The 22,334-nt window shown below is 42.1% G+C and overlaps 1 protein-coding gene across 2 annotated transcripts; it reads left to right on the forward strand.

Annotated features, from left to right (window-relative positions):
• The first annotated feature begins 496 nt into the window (after nucleotides 1–496).
• Nucleotides 497–21,233, forward strand: RRAGC (Ras related GTP binding C). 2 transcript variants are annotated; one of them, XM_074934260.1, is made up of 7 exons: nucleotides 497–902; nucleotides 8,708–8,911; nucleotides 10,532–10,731; nucleotides 11,678–11,792; nucleotides 14,056–14,198; nucleotides 17,534–17,682; nucleotides 19,304–21,233. In XM_074934260.1, the coding sequence occupies exons 1-7, from the start codon at nucleotides 630–632 to the stop codon at nucleotides 19,450–19,452; spliced, it is 1,233 nt and encodes a 410-aa protein (XP_074790361.1). In that variant the 5' UTR covers nucleotides 497–629; the 3' UTR covers nucleotides 19,453–21,233. The 2 variants fall into 2 exon arrangements, with proteins under 2 accessions (XP_074790361.1, XP_074790362.1); XM_074934261.1 differs by having other exon boundaries at nucleotides 502–893.
• Nucleotides 21,234–22,334: the final 1,101 nt, after the last annotated feature.

Genomic DNA, 22,334 nt, shown 5'->3' on the forward strand with positions numbered 1-22,334 from the left:
ATAGGGTGATTTTGTTCACTGTTCATGAGGTAGGTTGGGGAGGGAGCAGAGGTATTCAGGTAGCAGGTCTCCTGGTATGGTGGATTGTCAGGTGGAGTACAGGAGGAGTGTTGTACCTTGTACCACTGTAGCCCCCCAAGTTGGCAGTTATCACAACCCTCCCATCCTTCCCTAGCAGCGGGAAGCAGTCTCAGGCTCCGCGCTTAGATTCCCCGCCCCCTGCTGGTCCGCTCGGCCAGGCTCCGGGTTTTTGATGCACCCATCGCAGTCGTGAGGGGCAACCCACATCTGGCCCCGACCCAGGCACCGCCTCCTCCCTTGCAGGGACTGGTCCGTCTCCGTGGGGCGTGTCCCCCCTGAGGAATGGAATCCCAGCTACATGGCCCCACCCGACTCCCTCTGTCACGTGTAGCGGTATAATCAGGTGACTCATCACCTGATCCGAGTAAGCCTACCCTGCGGGGCCCAGCCAATCAAAACTCACGGTTGTCAGGTTAGGCCAATCGACGTGGAGGCATGTTGGGTTGCGTTAACGCGGTAGGAGTTGGGGGTTCCTTCCATCCCGCCCTAGGCGGAGCGAAAGCGAGGGTTCGCGGGGTAGGTAGTGCTGGAGCGGGCGGCCTGTGGGGATGGCGCTGCAGTTTGGGGGGCCGGGCCCAGTCGGGGGCACTGAGGAGCCGGCTTTAATCGGGGGAAGCTTTGGCGCGTCTGATTCGTTCCCCAAGGACTTCGGCTACGGAGAAGAGGAGGAGGCGGAACTGGAGGGGGGCTCCGGCCCTGGTGGAAGCAGTGGCGTCCCGGGTGTGGCTGGGGGCGGCCCGGGTGGTGCGGATTCCAAGCCCCGTATTCTACTTATGGGACTGCGGCGCAGCGGGAAATCGTCTATCCAGAAGGTGAAGCCTGTAGGTGTGGGGGGATTTGGGGGGAGCGGGAGTGTACAGGGGCTGTTCGTGGGTAGAGGGCCCCAGGGGGTGGCCAAGGGGTGCAGGGGCTAAGATGTAGCAGCTCTATCTGTACCTGCACTTCGACTCTCTCGTCTTCTTTTATCTCTCTCTTCCCCCCCCCCCCCCAATAAATGAGGCACCCGAATCTTGAGAAGAACATTTCTCTGAGCTGCAGTTCAGGCCTTGACACCGGTTAGCTTCCAGTGTAGTTGCCTTTATTCATTGAAATGGGCCCTGAGCTTGCTTGGTCTTTCTGTTTCCCTATTTTCTCAGTAAATTGTGTGGTAAGCTGCCTAGGACAGGGGGCCATTCCCTTTTAACTAACTGTTTAGCAGGCCGGCAGCCCAGCGGGGGGAGAGTGGCACTGGCTCCTGGCTGGGGGGTTGGGGAGGGTAAGTGCTACCTGCATTGTCTTGAACCTTCTATGTGGCTTGTTTCTAATGAGAACTTCTCTCCACTTTGTACGTGTTAGTAGGCAACTTCTTCTTTTTAAAGTAGTAGCATATAGAAAAGTTGAACAAAAAGGTTCTTATTTCCTAAAAAATGCATTCTCTGTCTGCAGAGATGTATGCTTCACATTGAGTTTGGGCTTCAGCCTTTTTTATTCCTGATGCACAGGTGTCTTCTCCCCAAAACCAAGGTGTGTCTCAGGAAATGAAACAGGCAGATGTTTCTGAGATTTTTATCTACATGTTGATTTAAAAATAGGGTAAGCCACACCAGTGTGATGAATCTGCGTTGTTGTTGTTAAAATTGCCAGTTCAGACAAGCCTTTAGTTTTTTAAACATTTTTTGGGAGCTACTCAGATTTCATTATCTGTGGGTGCAAAAGCATAATTAGATCTTCTGGATGATTTGCTTCTTTGAGGCAAAGAGAAAGATGGACAGTTTTGGATGGTGAATGCATTAACAAATGGCAACAGTGTGTTAGACTTGCTGTTAGGCTTCATAGGGTTGCTAGGGCATTCTGCCCTTCAAGGTCATTGTGTTGAGCTTCACGGTAGAAATCTAAGTTTAGAAAAATGTAACGGTGTAACAGTGATCCTCAATACTTGTCTGCAGCTCTTCAGAGTCTACACATAGCTCTCCTTGCTAAGCCCTTTTCTGTGACCCCCTATGTAAAGATGTGTCGGAGTATCGCAGTGTAGAGCATTGCCACGGCAGTAGCAATCTGAACAATAACCTAATCTTTCTGGTTAAGACTTGTTAACTGTTCTCAACGTCTGTTAGCCAAAGGGCCAAGCCTTCCCAACAACATGAAATTCAGTGGTCTGGTGGACCACCCTTCCTTCTGCGTAGTCTCCTGGGTTTATTCCCTTTCTCCTCCATCTCAAGTGCTTGGGTCGTATGACCTCATGCACCAACTCTCCTAGTCTTGACATTGCGTGCCCATGCCAGACTCTCACTTCCCAAAACAAGTCCTCTACTTTCAACTCTCCCATGGTCAGAGATCCCATGGTGGTCAAAGAAAACGCTACAAGACGCACTGAAATTGCATCTCAAGAAAACTGATGTGGATATCGGAAGCTGGGAAGAGCAAGCCACCAACCATTCCCAATGTGCCACGTTCTCTGTCAGGCAGTGGCCCGCTTTGAGGAGAAACGCCTTCCCCCTCAAAGCTGAAAAAGAGAGCAGGAAGGAAAAAAGAACTTTCTTTCAGCAGGCAGCTGACCCACCATGAAATGTCTGTACCTACTGTGGGTGGTTCTCTGGTTCCAGGATCGGACTCCTGAGTCATCTCAGGACCCATATGTAAATCTGTGGTACAGATCATCCTTGAATTGAGGGATCGCCGATGACGATGATAACCTCAGTCGGACGTAGACTCAGCTCGGAGCTCCAAAATAATGCTGCCATCACCAGATATGTAAACACTCTCAATTTTATTGTCATGAGTCTTTTGGTACTTACTTGTTTAAAGCCCTGGACTTGGAGGTCACTTCAGTTTTTAACAAAAGCTTCTGGCTCTCATGGTTGTGGAGAAATACTGGAAAATGTGAAACCTAAAGATGATAAATCCAAAAGGCAGATTAAAAATTCCTCCAAATGTATTATTTTAAATCTCAGGATTAAACTAATCTCATGATTTCTGGGGGGCTTGACTCATGACTTTTGAATGCTTGGGTCTGGCAATAATGTTAGTTCGTGCTGGGCCTCACCCAGTGCTGCTCTCTGCTGGAGTGGGAGGAGGTCATTTGTCCCCCATAGAGTTCTCTGCTTGCAGCCCCTAGCCTGCTCAATAAACAGGAAACATGGAGCTGAACTGCTTGAAGACCAGTGAAGGTCTCTACCTGCCACACTAGCAGAGGACTCTTGTACTGGGAATCCCGCAATACCACCCCATCCAGCCAAGTGCTGTATATGGAAGGATCTAATAAGCCTTCTGACGGTGTTTTTCAAAGTTCGGGTTGTGACCCAGTACTAGGTTGCAGCATGTAAGGCACTGGGTCACTCTTATCAGCACCGCTGACCGGGACTTTACAAGTCCCATCAGCGGTGCTGCCCAGTGAAGGCAGGCTAGTGCCTAACTGTTCCAACGCTGAGCCCTGGAAGCCGCTGGCATGGGGGCCACAGGGCTCCATGCTCTGACCCTGCCCCGAGCATCGGCTCCGTACTCCGATTGGCTGTGAACCGGCCAATGGGACCTTAGGCGGTGCCTGCAGATGAGAGCTGTGCGGAGCTGCTTGTGCAGCTCTGCCTAGGAGCCAGACCTGCTGCTGGCTGCTTCCGGGGCACAGTGTGGTCCGCAGTGCCAGGACGGGGGAAGCCTGCCTCTGCGCCCTGGCTGAACCACTGAGCAGGAGCCGCCGGAGGTAAGTCTGCGCCCCAATCCTCTGCCTCAGCCATGAGGCCCCACCCCAGCCCCCTCCATCCCTGGCCCCAGCCCAGATCCTGCACCCCCTGTTCAGAGCCCTGACCCCCTCCTGCACCCCAACTCCCTGACCTAGCCCAGAGCCCCCTCCCACACACCAAACCCCTCATCCCCAGCTCTGTTGGGTTGTGGGCATCAACAGTTTTCTTCAAATGGGTCCCCAGAAAAAAAGTTTGAAAACCACCGCAGGGGGTCATGCATATGCAGAGCCCTCTGCTGGTGTGGGGTAGCATTGCCAGCAGGGGCCTTCCACAGATTGTAGACAAACTAATGACTGTTGCTTGGAAAAGATTCCTACTTGTTGTGGGCAAGTGGATTTTTCAGACTCTGTGTTGTGGTACAAGGGGGCCCAAGAAACTAGAAGAAAAAGTTGTGGATGGTTGCTGAGAAGCACAGTAAGAATCAATAGCCAGCTCTGGACTCCATGAAATTGTGGACAACCATATGCTTTGGAGCATTGCTTATAGCTATTAGTATCCCCTAATGAATGGAATATCCAGTCCTAATATATATCTAGTGCTGCTCTTCCTGTTGGCTGTGGCTCAATGATAGTTTTCTTGATAGGAGTTGCCATACCTTATCATACCGGGGTCAGCACAGTCTAGTGCCTGTATCTAGCAGTGGCTGATATGTAATGCTTTTGAGGAAGATGCAAGTAGGCAGTTATGGAATAACCTATCCACAAGAAAATCTTTTTGTCCTAATCTCCAATACTTAGAAGATGCCCTGAAAGTTTAGATAGCAAAAATTAAAGCATTTTGGAAAGAATCTATTATAACTGGAGATTCTTGTTGTTTGTATAACCATTCAATCTGTTTGTGAAGCCTACTAAGTACTTGGACCTATCAGTATCTTGTTGTGGTGAGTGACACAGGTAAATTGTGAACTGTGTGAAATTATTTGTTTTGATCAATTAATTGAATATCCCCCCTTTTTCTTTTTTTATGAAAACTATCAGGCATTGCTGTTCAGCTTGCTTTCCCTGACATTATTTACCTTGTTTACCATTGTTGTGTGTTCTCTTCCTCATCTTAACTCTAAACAGTCCCCATCTCTTCATACCACACCCCACTGATCCATTGTCTACAGCCAAGCTCTGCGATACAACTGCATTTGCTCCAACCCCTCAGACAGAGACAAACACCTACAAGATCTCTATCAAGCATTCTTACAACTACAATACCCACCTGCTGAAGTGAAGAAACAGATTGACAGAGCCAGAAGAGTACCCAGAAGTCACCTACTACAGTACAGGCCCAACAAAGAAAATAACAGAACGCCACTAGCCATCACCTTCAGCCCCCAACTAAAACCTCTCCAATGCATCATCAAGGATCTACAACCTATCCCGAAGGACGACCCATCACTCTCACAGATCTTGGGAGACAGGCCAGTCCTTGCTTACAGACAGCCCCGCAACCTGAAGCAAATACTCACCAGCAACCACACAACAGAACCACTAACCCAGGAACCTATCCTTGCAACAAAGCCCGTTGCCAACTGTGTCGACATATCTATTCAGGGGACACCATCATAGGGCCTAATCACATCAGCCGCACTATCAGAGGCTTGTTCACCTGCACATCTACCAATGTGATATATGCCATCATGTGCCAGCAATGCCCCTCTGCCATGTACATTGGTCAAACTGGACAGTCTCTACGTAAAAGAATAAATGGACACAAATCAGACGTCAAGAAGTATAACATTCAAAAACCAGTCGGAGAAAACTTCAATCTCTTTGGTCACTCGATTACAGACCTAAAAGTGGCAATTCTTCAACAACAAAACTTCAAAAACAGACTCCGAGAGACTGCTGAATTGGAATTAATTTGCAAACTGGATACAATTAACTTAGGCTTGAATAGAGCCTGGGAGTGGATGGGTCATTACACAAAGTAAAACTATTTCCCCATGTTTATTTCCCCCACCCACCATTCCTCAGATGTTCTTGTCAACTGCTGGAAATGGCCCACCTTGATTATCACTACAAAAGGTTTTCCTCCCACCCCTCTCCCCCGCTCTCCTGCTGGTAATATCTCACCTTAAGTGATCACTCTCGTTACAGTGTGTATGGTAACACCCATTGTTTCATGTTCTCTATGTATATAAATCTCCCCACTGCATTTTCCACTAAATGCATCCGATGAAGTGAGCTGTAGCTCATGAAAGCTTATGCTCAAATAAATTGGTTAGTCTCTAAGGTGCCACAAGTACTCCTTTTCTTTTTGCGAATACAGACGAACACGGCTGCTACTCTGAAACATCTCTTCATATGAAAGTTTTCCTAAGTTTTAGTTGTCTGAGTCATTCTTGTTGTCCATTTGTTTGCTGCATTTTGACTGGTGATGCACATCTATCAAATCTTCATTGAACTGCCCACAGTGATACCCAAGTCTCTTTTCCTGAGTTGTTAACTTGACGCCCAGTAAGGTGTGTAAGTCATTCAGATGATTCCTTCCAATATCTATTGCTTTGCATTTGTTAACAATGAATTTAAACTGCTTTCATGTTGCTAGGTCGCTGTTGTCAGGTCCCTCTGAAGCTTGTCAGTTTTCTCCAGACTCAATTAACCAGAGTAATCTTGGGGTTTGTCTCGACCACAAAATTAAGTCGACCTTAGTTAGGTTGATATATAGCCACCGCAGTAATCACTGTTTTTTCATGTCCATGCTACCCTCCTTTGGCCAGTGGTGTGCATCCTTTCAAGCAGTGTTTGCACCGATTTAAGTGGGGTAATGTGCGGGGGCTGACAGCACAGGGGGGTGAGGCTCCTCCAGCCGTGAACTGACAGCTAACAGGCGATGTAAGTAACGCAGCATCTACACAGACGCTCGTTTGCCTTAACTACCTTGACCTAAGTGCTACTCGTGTCATGAAGATGGAATTATTAAGTTGGTGTCATAGGCAACTTATATTGGCAGCAGTAATGTTGTTGTATAGACGCTTAGAGTTAGGTTGATGTAAGCTGCCTTACGTTGACCTAACTCTGTAGTGTAGACCAGGCCTTGCTTTTTGCAAATTTTGTCGTGTCCGGGAGTTCCTATCTTGGAATTGTAACTTTAAATTTTCTAGTTCTGGACAGTATCTAAAACTGAAAGGGGTCTGTTTTCATATTCTGTCTTGAAATCTCAAGCTGAAATCCCACAAAAATGTCTGTTTTGAGAGAGATTGGCTCAGGATTGCAGAAATCTTGTGATAGAATTATGTAACTTTCCACTTTGTTACAATGTACATTTTTTTTTCAAAATTCTTGCCACACTTTGAATATTTGGATAATTACTGTTATACCAGAATTGGGTAAAATGAGTTAAGGTTTAGGTGGCTTGTCTAGTGTCACATGTCAAGTCAGTAGTAGGAGTAGAATTCACGTCTTCTGACTGAAAGTTCCCTGTTCTAGTAGATGATGGTACTTCTGTGGCACCAGCTTTTTTTTAGATGTCTGCTCCATTCCAGAACCAGATTTCTAGGTCAGCACTGAACCAACACCCTTACGTTGTCTGTGTGTGGCACCATGCTGATAAAAGGCTACCTTTCAAGTTTGAGGTTTGGCCCTGTCTGCTCTTGGTATTTAAGGATCTCCTGGCTGTTTTTGAAAGAGGAGGCTTTAATCCCAATGATATCTAATCTTAACTTGAGTAATTACTTGTATCCACCTAAATTTCACTGTGTAGCAATTAAATATGCTGTTCTTAACTTGTCCTGAAGCTATTGTGTTGTGGTACTGGTTCTGTTACAGTGGTTGCTGTATTCTGCCCCAAAGATGGCTCATTTTTGGAGATGGGTGAAGCTCATTCAAAGAATCTTGACTCTTGCAAAAGGTGCCATATAAATCACATTCTTTTTCCTTTACTTAACTATTAAGCCACTTAATTGTTCAGTTATAAATGACTTGTGGGGTAGAGCATGCAGTCGTGGCATATAATTTGTGCTACTAGAGCTGCAGTTTTTAACTGTAGGCTATCTTCGGGCAGGGACTGTTTCTTTTCAGTTCATACAGCACTAACTATATTTGGGACTCCAATCCCAGTTGGGGGGTCTTTGAGGACTACCATAGCATAAATAATTACTACTAGTGCTGCCGCTATGTTGTTCAGTAACTGCAACTTGAAAATTGCCCCCTTCTCTTTCAGATGTTTGTTCTACACTTATTCTTGAAGGGAATGGGGTCAGCAGTTCTCAAATCTGTCAGTAAGAAGAGCAAATGATTTGTTGTGGTATTATTGTCGTCACTCTTTCAGTTAGACTAACTACAGTTCTTGTGATTTTGGGGTCTCTAAAACTGGGAAATCTGTTAAAATTTTCTTAACTTTTATCGCAGCTTTCGAACAGGTTGTTTCTGACTTTGTAAAGTTCATCCTGGAGTGGTAGTAACACCTTTAGTTAAGGAGCCCAAGTTTTTTAATTATCCCACTGAAATGAAAAGTGTGAACACTTCCGGAACCAAAGACTTACATGGCCACAGCCACAGCACTGGTTATAGCTTCCCACTTAGTTATTGTGGCAGTACACAGATGACCTGGAGGTACTGTATTACACTAGTACAATGGGAAAAGAAGCAACTCGTCTTTTGCTGACTGGGGGATGGGATAATTCAGTCTTGTAAAATCCACGTAATTGAAAAACTATTTAGTGCAACTTAACTTTAGGTTAATTTCCTTCATCAGATAAAATAAACAATGTTTGCTATGTGTGGTTTTTTTAAACTTTTTCCCATTTTTCTTCCATTCTGAGACTTGTATTTTATTGGCCAGTTGCATGCTGATTGTGTGGCTTTATCCTCTGGTCATTATTACTTTATCTGTTTATTCTGAGAGAAAAAGGCAGCATTCTTAACTAGATTTTTGTCAAATCTTCAAAAGCTAATCAGTCTTCACTTTTCCTTTAACAGGTGGTGTTTCATAAAATGTCTCCCAATGAGACCCTGTTTTTGGAGAGTACCAACAAGATTTACAAAGATGATATATCCAACAGTTCCTTTGTGAATTTCCAGATATGGGACTTTCCTGGACAAATGGACTTTTTTGACCCAACATTTGATTATGAGATGATTTTCAGAGGCACAGGGGCACTGATATATGTTATTGACGCACAGGTAGATATTAATAGCTAATAATGCTGGGGAGTTTTCTTGCTATTTGAGGCGGAGGTGACTGTTTAAAAACCTAATACTGGCTAGAACCAATCACTTTCTCTTTTTTTTTTTTTTTTTTTAACCTGAATTTACTTTGTTACTGGCCCATTACATTTCATAGCTTGACTGCTTTAATGGACATGAGAATAGTTGTGCAAGATCAAAGCAGAGAGTCTATATAGTCCAGTATCCTCTGTCTTAGTGTTTGGCTGACACCCTTGAGCTTGAGGGTTTTACTCATGCGTGCCTTCTGCGCCTAAAAATTCTGCGCACAATATTTTAAAATTCTGCAAAGTTCTGCAAATTTTATTTGTCAAATAAATGTGGAGGCTCCAGCATGGCATTGGGGAGCGAGCACAGACCACTGGCTTCACAGAGGTGGGAGATCACAGTGCAGCTGCCCCCGGGACACAGACTCAGCAGAGAGCCTGCACCCAACCCTGACAGCACAAGGACTGGGCCTGCCCCAGAAACACCCCAGGGCCCTGCCCCTCCTTGCCAGGTCTGGGCAGGCAGGCCCAGCAAGGCAGAATCCAAGTGTGGGGGGGATCCAGGTGTGGGTTGAGAGGGTTCTGTGTCGGGCAGTCTGGATGCGGGTGGCTCAATGGGGGGTTCAGAGTGTGTGTGGGGGATCTGGCTGCACAGGGGCTTGTTGGTGGGTCCTGGGTGGGGTCTAGATGCTGGGGAAATTGGGCTCAATGGGGTGGAGATCCAGGTGCAGGTGGCTTGTTGGGGTGGTACAGGTGAGGGGGAATGGGGCTTTTGGGGGTGGTGGGGTCTGGGGGCATGAGGCTTGGCAGGGGGTCTGGGTATGAGGGGGTCTGGATGCACGGGGACTGGGCAGATGGGGGGGAGCAGCTCGCTGTACAGTGATCCCTCCCCCTGCAGCTGAGGAGCAATGGTTGCAGGGAGTGGGGGAGTTTGCGGAGCTTCCTACAGCAGGGGGAGAAATCTGGGAGTGGGTCTGACATGGCCCTGGCTGTTGTGCAGGGGAAGAGGAAGTCCCATCCTCCCCAATCCATCTGGGACTAGCAGCTGAGCCCTGCGCAGGGTAGGAGCCACCAGCCACATCTTCCCCAGTCCCGCCCCCTGTCCCACAGTGATTTACCTCTCTGCTGGCTGCCCTGGACACCCGAAACATACTACTGTGGAGGGTTGCATAACCACTCTTGTGGCTTCCCTTTGCTTCCCCACATCAGAAAGTCATTTTTCTACAGGGAAGCAAAGAAATCTGTGGGGGAACATAAATTGTGCACATGCACAGTGGTGCAGAATTCCTCCAGGAGTAGGGTTTATATCCTTGTTGGTTTTTTTATTTTTAAGTGAGTGCATTTATGTTATGAATGAGATCTAATCCTCTTTAAAGGTGACAGGACAGGATTTAGAACTTAATATCTGGATTTCTGTTTTTCCAAACTAGATTGTTTCTGCCACACTTCTATTCAAAGGTGGAAATTTTTTTTCATTTCACTATTTTTGTATGTGTGCAAAGAGTGGAATAGAAGGGGGATAGCGAAGAAAGATCAGTTAATTGGCTGGCTGGCAGCTGTGACATTAACCCCTGTCTACACTGATATACAGGATGACTACATGGAAGCTTTAACAAGACTCCACATTACAGTTTCTAAAGCCTACAAAGTCAATCCAGAAATGAACTTCGAGGTTTTTATTCACAAAGTTGATGGTCTGTCAGATGACCATAAAATAGAAACTCAAAGGGATATTCATCAGAGAGCCAATGATGATCTTGCAGATGCTGGGCTTGAAAAACTTCATCTTAGGTGAGTGATAGAAATTTTGATCTGTAACAATCTCACAACTGTATACATGAAACTGGTGACTTTTTTTTCTTTAATTTCTCATCAGATTTAATACGAGGGACTTTAATGAGGTCTCGTCCACACTTTGATACTAAGATTACACAGACTACTTCGGTCTTACAAAATATACTATAGAACATTCACTAGTTTAGAACTAAGCATTATTAATTAAAATTAAATGAGTTGTCAATAAAGAAAATACAATTTGTGATACATGATCCTGGCTTTATTTTGCTTGCCAATTCCTTACTAATTTAAATGTATGTTGTATTGCACTTTGCAAGCTTTGCTCTATCAAGTATTAAAGCATTTTTTCATGTCTGTGTAACTCACTTTTTCTTTCTTTACTCAAGGTCAGCGCTAACTCTGGTATATAGTCATGGTTGTTGGGCTGTCGTTTGGTTATTGGTATTCAATTGTTTAAATTGTTCTGTCTGAGTACATTGAGGTCAATGTCTGTTTTTCTTTATGGCCATCTCTACTCTGCGGAAATCTTTAAAAAATTGCCACTGGTTCTAACACTATCTCAGTGTAGACATGACCTAAGTGGAAGTGGTAGAAAACAGGAAGTTTTTTATAAAATTTAAATCTCTGAAAGGGAATGGCCTGGGCCTTTTTAACACATTTTTAATAGCTCTCTGCCAGAGGTTGTGATACTGCTAGCAAAAGGTAATGTGAAAAACATGCCCAGATCTCTCGCTCGCTCGCTTTGGTGGGAGATCATCCCATGCTTATTCCAACAATTCTGTAAATGCCTCCTCATTTCTGTAGCAGCAGAATGGTGTTGTGCCAGTAGAACTTGGATAAAACAATAGAGTTCAAATGTTAGGATTTTTAACTTTGACAATTTATTGCAGCACTGATTTACACTTTCTTAGATTGGATTTTTTTGTTTTTAAACCCACAGCTTTTATTTGACCAGTATCTATGACCACTCAATATTTGAAGCCTTCAGTAAGGTCGTACAAAAACTCATTCCGCAACTGCCAACCTTGGAAAACCTACTAAATATCTTTATATCAGTAAGTGAAATATTATTACTTTTAGTTACTAACCTTATCTTAAAAATAAACTATTTTAAAATATATGCTGTAGTGTATACTGGCAAAATTGTGCTTTTTGCAAATTTAGCATATTCCAGGCTCCTCTTGCACCCTTGCCAGTGAAATAAGCTGTGCCAGCAAAAGCCCACTGATGGTATAACTGCATCTACACTATGGGTTTTTGCTGGCACAGCTATGTTAGTCACAAATCACATCTCATTATACTCCTCACTAACATAACTATGCTGGTGAAAGTTTATAGTATAGACCTGGTTTTAGTCAATTATAGATAATTGCACAGTGTCGGGAAGGGAAAACTGCTCATGGGGAGCATTACTTGCTAGAGGTAGTGTTGCTGTTTTCTGTTGATTACACTGAAATTTATTTTTAATATAACCTCTGGTGAGAGGAAGCAGAATAGTAGAGTGGAAAGACGACAGAAGGGTTTGCATGAGGAGGACTGTGTACAGCAAACGTTAAGAGATCCTCGTTATCATAGGGGCAACTTTAAAAAAGCCCTCCTGAGAAGGAAATGAGTGAGGGGTGTGTGTGTGTGGGGGTGCTCACTTATTCATGCTGTATAGCAGGAGACAAGGAAGTGCTTGGATATCCTCTTGATATGGCTCTGTAAGAACCTAGCCAGATAAAGGGATAAGAATGGAGCTGTAGGTTGGAACAGAGCTGTGTAACACTTTTAAGAATAGAACATGGAGTATAAACTTAATATGGAAGTGGCCAGTGAATAGTCTTCAGAGAGATGTCCAGGATACGTGCCCGAAATGTGGTATACAAACCACCTGGGGAGAGGCTACTATAAATGCTTCTTTTGGTTCATAAATAGAGATTCTGACTGAAATCCATATTGCACTCATTTGAACCTGTTTACTGCCAGTAGTAGGCATTTGGTGAACTTTCAGTATGCATACATGCACCCTAGGTCATCCAGTCAGAATATTCTCAAAGAAGTGACCGTTAGGGACATGTGATCGCTTCAGTGTCCTCTGACGATAACTTCTGTAATATCTGATACTCTTCATGCAGTCACAAATATGGTAGCTGATTTTAGTTGCCCTCTCTTTCCCATCAGAATGTCCATTCCCTACATCATTTGGGCTACTTACGGTGTGATTGCTACCTATAGAGAAAGTCAACTGTATAGGAGTAGCCTCCGGTCTATAGAAAGTATTTGCCACTGGCTAAATAACTTCACCTGAAGAAGAGCTCTGTGTAGCTCAAAAGCTTGTCTCTTTCACCAACAGAAGTTGGTCCAATAGGAGATTACTTCTCTCACCTTATCTCTCTGATACCCTAAGACTGACACACCACAACACCGCTGCATATAATTTGTTCATAGTAATACTTGTCCTTCACCTTTCATTACTGAATTCATTTAGTGGCTAGAGCTAGTTTATTGGCATTTGCACATATGCAGCTATCTTGTTGAAGAGGAAAAATTCTATAGAAGGTAGAGAAGTAATTGTCAGTTAGGTCCTTGGGAAATTGTAGTGAAATTTTGGTCTTTATTAACCATAAAAACTCATGAACTGATGGGGAGTGGGGGTTTTAAAATGTTGCCTTCTAAATTTTTTCAGTAGCTTATATAATGGCCGTTTACGGCAAATAATTCATTCATTCAGAGTGGTAGTCGTGTTAGTCTGTATCAGCAAAAACAACGAGGAGTCCTTGTGGCACCTTAGAGACTAACAGATTTATTTGGGCATAAGCTTTTGTGGGCTAGAACCCATTTCATCAGATGCATCTTATGCCCAAATAAGTTTTAGTCTCTAAGATGCCACAAGGACTCCTCGTTGTTTTTGCTGATACAGACTAACACGGCTACCACTCTGAATGAATTAATTTGCCGTAAACGGCCATTATATAAGCTACTGAAAAAATTTAGAAGGCAACATTTTAAAACCCCCACTCCCTATCAGTTCATGAGTTTTTATGGTTAATAAAGACTAAATTTCAGTACAATTTCCCATCAGCTAAAATGCAACATTGATGATTCAGTTAGCTAGCTGCATTTTGCTAAAAGGTTTCCAAGCTGATGCAGTGCCCTGTACAGAATCTCTGGAGACTATGGAAACTGTTCAAATCTTAATCCCATTTTGGTCCTTTTGAGTAATTGAAATTTGTTTTTTCCTGCTCTTAAAAATGTGAAACTATGAATTCTACGTAAGACTTAAAATTTAGATGTTCTGATGACTCAGCATGCATCTCCAATTCTTTCTTTTTGAAGAATTCAGGCATTGAAAAAGCCTTTCTCTTTGATGTAGTCAGCAAAATCTACATTGCGACAGACAGTTCCCCTGTGGATATGCAGTCATATGAGCTGTGCTGTGACATGATCGATGTAGTGATTGATGTGTCTTGTATATATGGGTAAGTGACAAATCCTTTTAGAGAGGTGGCTTAAGATAAGCTCTATAAAATGGCTTAGATGAGAGCTGCAAACTTCATGCAAACATGTCAGTCCCCTTAGCTACAGGGTGAGGTGGGCTGTAGAGCTTCTTCTCTGGTCCATTTAGAGAGGAAAGATGGTATTCTGGTTCAGCAACTGGACTGGGTTGTGCAGATAAGAGCTTTTTCTGTCTGTCACAGCTCTCTTTGACCTTACAGAAGTCACTTAACTTCTCTAAGCCCCAGCTTCCACTTTAAAATGTGAATATACACTTTTTGCCTCAGTGAGTGTAAATCCATTTAATTTCTGTAATGCTTGATGATGAGAGCTGTACAAAAGCCTACAAATTCCATACCATCCACTCCTGTTCTTATGTACTTTCCTAATGAGCATTAATTAACAATGCAGTGAAACTACACTGATTCAAAAGGTTCTCATTGCCTGGGGGAAGTTACTTTTTTGAGCAGGTCAGGCTCAGCCTTCGTTAACACCTTTCTGATGGAGGCAGACTGAACACTGTTTCCTCTGCAGCCTAGTCTAAGCTTCACATCTAAGTGGTATCTAATGGATGTTGCACTGCCTCAGCGTGGTTGCTAGAGCAATAAGAAAATTCTTTCCTCCAGAGGTGGCAGATATACTGCTGCAGTGTGTGCTTTAGCTTCTCTTGACTCACAACCAGAATATGACCTTAATGCAACTACGGATAGGATGTCTTTAGTCTGTATTGATAGCTGCTTGGAAATACCCTCTCACTCAACGGTGTCAAACTCATGGAGAAGGCTGAATTCCATTCTTAATTATGGCCCAAGGGGTGAGGTATAAATTTAGGATTAAATAACATTGTTAATCCTCGATGATATTGGAGGAAGATCCAATGTGAAGTTTTATGCAGATCAGGTAGAATATAGTATTTCTTTCAGTACCTTATTACATTCAGCATCGTTTATGGGGAAAATGGCCTCACAAATAGGACCACTGCTTCTGCCCCTCTTTTTTCTTTCCCTTTCGCTCTTTATTTTTTTCCCCTTTTGGATTTCCTTCCATGCCACAACTCCAGATTCCTACTCCCTACCCATTCCATCCACTGAATTGTGGAGCAGTTAAAATAGTTAATTCTTGCTTTAATGTTTTCAATAGACTTAAAAAGTTAATACACAAGACTAACTGTTGGGCAGGGGTGTTCACTTTCTTAGTCAGTCATTACACAACCAGGAAGATAGTGTTGCACGAGTTAACCTCCCAATTTGATACAAGTGTTTCTTTGCAACTGTGGGGGTCCAGAGACTCCTTGCTTTTAAATTAAAAGTGAGATATTGTAGAACCTGAATTTGTCATGTAAGGCCACATATATAGATACAGCGAGTGGGCCAGGTGGAGGACACCACTACTCTAAGTACTTTCAACAGAGAAGAGCAAATGAAGTGTATTCTGGAGTACATACATGCTGTTGCTAAACACTAAGGGGTAAAAGTACACACAACTAAAACTTAACTGCAGCTTTCTTAATCATGTGCCTTTAAATTGACATCCAGGCTTCATTATAATTCTGGTGTATCAACATGTTACGCCTTCTCCACTTCAGCTCCTTTAACTGATTAAATTGCCATTTTAAGGTAGCTAAATACTTGAAGATATTCATCTTCCTTCTCTTAACCGTCTCTTTCCATAATATAGGCACAAGACTTCCAGAAACAAGGATCTAACATTAATTTTTAAGTCTATATTTAGACTCCTAAATAAGTGGTCTGGTTTTCAGGAGTTCTGAGCATCGAACACCCAGCAGTTTCTAGTGAAGTTGATGTGCTTAGCACTACGTGGCCTGATATTCAGAAGATTCTTTAAAGTGTGCTTTGCTATGCCAAATAAGTAGGTTGTGATGACAAAGCCACAAGTAGTTGGCCTATACTCTAGATTTTATAAGATCTAACCGTATACGGTATGTTACAAATATGCAATTTTATGGCTGAAAATACTTTTTTCCAGGGATAAACTGAGGATGTTAAACTAAACTTTATCATGGAATTGTAGTTGCAGCTCTCTGTAGTGATGGCTGCTAATGAGTAGTTCCATGAGTGTAACCTTTAATTGCCTAAACCCTACAGTCTTTTTTTTTTTTTATACAAGAAAACACATTTGAGTGTCATTCTGCAATGAATCCATTCCTACAAATTAACAAACCTTAATCCTCCCCAAATACAGGGTTAAAACCCTGGTATTTCAGTTCAAAACACAGGCCTCTATTACTTGAGCTGAAGGAAGCTCTTTTGACTGTAGAAGGACCCTATGTCATATAAGCTGGGGGTGGGGAATCATAACAGTCAAAGGGGAGTCCTGTGCTGTCTCCCATACCACACTTCCAGTAGTCTTGTCCAAGCTCCTTTCTTCACCCCTTCATGAGATATGCATTTATTCTATGGCTGAAATGTAAGAAATAGTCGTGAGGCAGGGCTGTACTTGTGAACAGTTCTCCACATATGCTTGCCTATATTTCCTCTCAAGCAGTTTCTTCCTAGGACTTTTCTTTGAGACTTCTTGGCTCCGAGACAAGAAAGCTAGAGGCAGGGACACTTAGCCTTTTCTCTTGTTGGTTCTGAGGCCCATCTGGTTTAAACTATCAGGGTGAGTCAGTGAAATAATTCTGTATGTCCACCCATGGTCTTAAAGCTTAACCTCCCCTCTCTCTACTTCTCTTCTGTAGTCACCACACACTTATATATGCTTGTTTAATTACAACACAACTTCTTCAAATGTAGCCTGTGTATAAGATTTAACTAATGGTATGTTTAAAGGATAGTAACAAGCAGCCTTTGATCAAGAAGAACCAGTGAAACAAAATTCAATATTTTAATGTTTGAACTTGCATTTTGACCAGTTTTCTTTGACTAAGTGAAACTAGCAACTTGGTATCAAACTAGTTCTAGCCAAAGTTACATGTAGCTGATGGATCTAAATGGCAACCTTAAATATGGAGACATGATCACCCTATCTCCCTACTGCAAAGGTAAAATGAAATGCTTAGCTTCAAACCTGCTCTCTTAACTGGAAGTTGATTGGAGGTATGATTGATGTTGCTGATATGACATTTAAGGAAAATTTGTGCCCATATCTGGTTTGAGATAAGAATATTAGGGTTTGCTAAATGTATTTGCTGCTGAGTTTCTCCTCTTTTTTTTTTTTTTCTTTTCTTTTTTTTTTCATGTCTCATTCTGATATACAGCCATGTGGGGTAGGGCATTCACAAAGTGTTCTTTTTCTGAAAAGCGATCTAAATTGTCAGTGTATATTGAATGGTTCATTGTTTATATCATTATTGTAGTTTAAAGGAAGATGGCAGTGGAAGTGCTTACGATAAAGAGTCGATGGCGATTATCAAACTCAATAATACAACTGTCCTATATTTAAAGGAAGTGACAAAGTTTCTGGCACTTGTCTGCATACTTAGAGAAGAAAGCTTTGAGCGCAAAGGTAAGCACTTTGACTAAAAACTTTTTCCCAAAAAAAAAAAGAAGCAGTTTGTCACTTAAAAGATCTTATGTTGATTTATGAAGCAACTGAAGAAGTCTAATTAAAAACTATTTGTATCTTGACCATCATTAGCTTCCTTAAGATGACCTAAACCTTGGATGTCTTTATGCCTTCCATTCTTTGAGTAAACTTTTTTTTTCTTCTTCCAAAAGAGATAAGTGTGAAGACGTCTCATTCTCTCTGCAGTATGTGGAAATAAATTTAACAGTTTTAATTCTGATCTATCCTCCCATTAATATAAGCGCTGGATAATCTAACTTTGGCTGAGTAATTTGCCTCTGTAACATCTATATCAGTTGAAGCAACACATAGTAGCTCCGATTGCTGTTTTTCCTCTGTTTATGTTCACTCATAATAGTGTAAGGGTATTTATGCTAGAAAATAGTTATGAAGTTTAGTGGTTCTTTGTTCTTACTCCAGTTTGGGCCTTTTGATCTGAACTTAGATTTAAACGGTGTTCATAACATCATTTACTGAATTGGAGTTCAAAAGCCGTGTTAGGGATGGAATTGTAGCGTACAGTAGAACCTCAGTTATGAACACCTCAGGAATGGAGGTTGTTTGTAATTCTGAAATGTTCGTAACTCTAAACAAAACATTATGGTTGTTCTTTCAGCCATTTACAACTGAACATTGACTTAATACAGCTTTGAAACTTTACTATGCAGAAGAAAAACGCTGCTTTTTAACCTCTTAATTTAAATGAAACAAGCACAGAAACAGTTTCCTTACCTTGTCAAATCTTTTTTTAAATTTTCCCTTTATTTTTTTTGGTCTCTGCTGATGCCTGACTGCGTAGTTCTGGCCCCAAATGAAGTGTGTGGTTGAGCGGTCTGTTTGTAACTGAGGTTCTGCTTTACTGTTGTTTCTGGCCATATTTCATTGTACATGATTCCTTTTCCTTCACTGTTCATCTTCATTTATCCCACCTCTATGGCTGTCTATAAACTCTGGCATATAAGATCTTTTTATTAGCAGTCTCTAAAAATCACTGCTAATATTTTTTTTCAAATAGTAATGCTGAAGTAGTGACCTTGCGACAGTGTTTTGAAGGGCGAGTGTGGTCACGTGCAAGTGCTGGGAGAGAGGTCTCCCAGCACTCCTGGTAATCCACCTCCATGAGGGGATTAGCTCTGAGTGCTGGGAGCATGGCTCCCAGCTCTAGGAGCCTATTTACAGCAGTGCTTTAAAGCGCTCTGACTTGCTGCGCTCGGGGTGATTTTTTTCACACCCCTGAGCCAGCAAGTTAGAGGGCTATAAAATATAAGTGTAGCCAAGCCCTCAGTCATGATCTGCTGTTTTTGGCATATTTTATTATACATTCCTAACAAATGCCTTCACATCCTAAAAAGTGAAACAGCGTAAATAAAGATTGGCACTGTTTTTCATTAAATATTCTGCACAATAACTTACCTCTGACTCCTTTTGGTTTTTACAGAGTCTTTCACTGCTCAGAAATCTCTTAATAAATTAAGCAGAATTACTTTATGCTAATTTAAGTTTCATTGGGTATTTGAGAGAGACACTGAACCGAGGAACCTTTTTTCCTTCCCCTCCACAGGTTTGATAGACTACAACTTCCATTGTTTTCGCAAAGCTATTCATGAAGTCTTTGAAGTAGGTGTTGTCTCCCATAGAACCTGCAATCAAGCAACCACCCCAAACATGAAAGCAGTGACTCACAATGGCACACCTAGAAATGCAGTCTAGGTGAAGATTTAAAAACTGGTTGGACCAACTTTTACCAGCTCTTCACTCCAAAGTTTAACTTTATAGAACAGGATAAGAATACTGTCTTAGTCTGGTGTGTGTTCCACAAGAAAAGAGCAACACTAACTCTGGAAGAGCAGCCTGTTAACTGATGTTGGACAACTGAAACTACTGTAAAACATTTGAAGTTCAGTGGAGTTAGAACTGTCAACTGAAAACCAGCTTTAGCCTGATCGTGGTGGCTTTTCCTGTTCAAAGTCCTATTTTAAGAGTCTGGATATAATATAAATGGGAGAAATGTCCCTTTTGGTGGAACTTACAAATGATTGAGTGTAATGTGGAATACTGCAGTGACTTGCTCATCTTCATTTTTAGTTGTTCTGTAAAATATCCAGTTTTGTTTAAGTTGAACCTTTTGCCTTTCAAAGAAGTTGGTGGTGTGGACACTATGTAGAAACGTCTTAAATTCATGCTTTTTGCTTTGTAAAGGTCTGTGGTCTATAACTTCAGTAAAACCCAAACATTCCATAAAATTCCTTTGATTATACTTGCATTGCTCTTCAGAATATCCCAGAAAATTCCTTATCTTAGTAAACAGAGGGAAGGCCAAGGTTTGCCTGCTCTCATATGTTCTGGTCCAGTTAAGACTGAACTCTAGCTTTGTTCTAGACCAGTTACCTTCCTAGGTTTCAGATAGCATTTTTCACCGTATTTGTAAAGAAGATAAAGGCAAGAACCACCACCTTTCACTGTGCTTTTATCAGAAGAGGCTTAAACTAAAACATTTTCAACCTTGAATTGATTACTCAGTCCCAGTGATGAGAGCGATTTAAGTAAATAACTGTAAATTTACAAACGTCTAGCATAATATCTAACCCTTAGGGTAACATTTTTATATTTTACTTTCCTGGGGGTAAAAACCCAAATCCTTCACCTTTTGATGTCAGAAGTCTGTGGATTTTCTACAGTTCATCCCATTTCTAAATCAGAGGATGGGGTGATGAGCACAATCTATGTAGGAATGGAAAATTGATTTCCAATGGCATTGACCTAAATGACCACGAGAGTGCCAGTTTGACCGTTTCCTGTATTGACACCCCTCCAGAATAGATAGCTTATGATAGTTTTTTGCCTCAGACCTACTTAAATACTGAGTGTCTCCTTGATCTTTTCAACAGTTTCGATAGTATGAAAACCAGCATATGTGAATTGTTAATCTAATTTATTGATAACTTCAGACTTTCATAGTGTATAACTTTATCTGTCATGTAATGAGTGGTAAGCCCTTTCCCTGTTCCCTTCAATTCTTTCCCCTTAATACCAATGCTTGTATGTTCAAAAGTCACTGGTCCAGTTGAGTACACAAGTGCCCACTGTAAAATGTGTCTATATGAAGTTCTATATACTTAATTGTGACTTGAGTGATTTCCGCAAATTAAGCGTTTACCTGACTCCTCATATTCAGGGGAGAGAACCCCCTTTCCCTGAACTGTTTAAAATGTGTATGAGTAAATGCATTCACTCCAGCAAGTGTTCATCTGGCATACGTAGTGTACCTTGTCTCATGACTTCAGGGATGTTGCACCTAGCATACATTTTTATAAAGGGGTCTGTTTCAAAGCTCATTCAAATCAGGGATGGAGGTATTCAATGGGTTAGATCAGGTTCCTTAGTAAGTTTCTAAACATGCACCCGATACGATTTTGGCTGTATGTTGACAATAGAATTGTAGTTACCTGGGTGGGGGTGCAGTTGATGCCGAAGAATAACATGTAAGTGGTTTGACAGGATCAGTAGAGCACTACAGTATAATCCTTCATCTGTATTACTGTGGTGTGTGTGTACTGTCAGAATTAGCAGCCCACCTAACTAGCAATGGAGCATGGTAGCAGACATCATTCCAGTGCATTTGCTGGTCTCTCAACAGTGCAAGCAGAAAGATGTTTTTCACCTCTCTCTCCTTTGATCTCTCCACCTTGCTGCACAAATAAAGTGAGAGATAATGACAAATTTATCACTAGCACTTTCCTTTGTCAAAGGATAAACAATGCATCCACAAAAAAGTTAACTGTCAAAATTAACTGGACCTAATTAGCTAATAAAGAAGAAAGAGTGCTTTATTCTTTTTCCCAGTAAACAGTGTGAAATACTTTATTTCTAAAATGCAGCTTCCAGAGATAAGGACTGCTTCTACAGAATGGCGTGAGAGGGTGTCCTTAATTTTTTTGTATCTTAATCAGGGATGGAATATAAAGTAGAGTGAGTTGTTGTGTGTGCTAACCTTCTGAGTTAATATTAACTAATGAGAAAGGAAAAACTTGACAAGACCTTTCTAAAATGTGTTTGTCAGCACAGAGGGGTTGCTTATATCAGTTTGTTTACTTTCACTTAAAAGAGTTGATAAGTCTAAAACAGCTCAAATTGCACATAGAATTCTGTTGCTCTCTAGTGTTGTCCCCCTTTCCTTAGGCTGTAAGAATTGTAATTGAGCGCTTGACCATACTCAGGTATTTAATTATCAAAGATGGGGAAATGTAGTTTGGCATAATAAATGTATCAAAGAAAATAAAATCACCCCTTATCTGCTAAAATATACAAAACGCTTAGGCCTGTGCTAATATCATGTGCTCCAGAAGTTCTCTTGCTGCTGTCAGATAATTCAGGAGTATATTTTCGTTAAACTCAGCCTCAATCTACAACTCCAGCAACTCTGCAGGCTTAATAGGATTGCTTCTGAGCAAGTGGCTGCCCTGGTTCTGTCTGGAACTGCAGTTTCTTTAGCTATAATTCCAGTAGTCTGCGTTTCTGCCTTCATTGACAGTGTCTTCCCCAATGTGAAGGAAGAAAATGTTTCCATTTCCCCTGTTCTGGGAATCAACATC

The sequence above is a fragment of the Natator depressus genome, chromosome 19 (genome assembly GCF_965152275.1).
Source record: "Natator depressus isolate rNatDep1 chromosome 19, rNatDep2.hap1, whole genome shotgun sequence".
Lineage (NCBI taxonomy): Eukaryota > Metazoa > Chordata > Testudines > Cheloniidae > Natator > Natator depressus.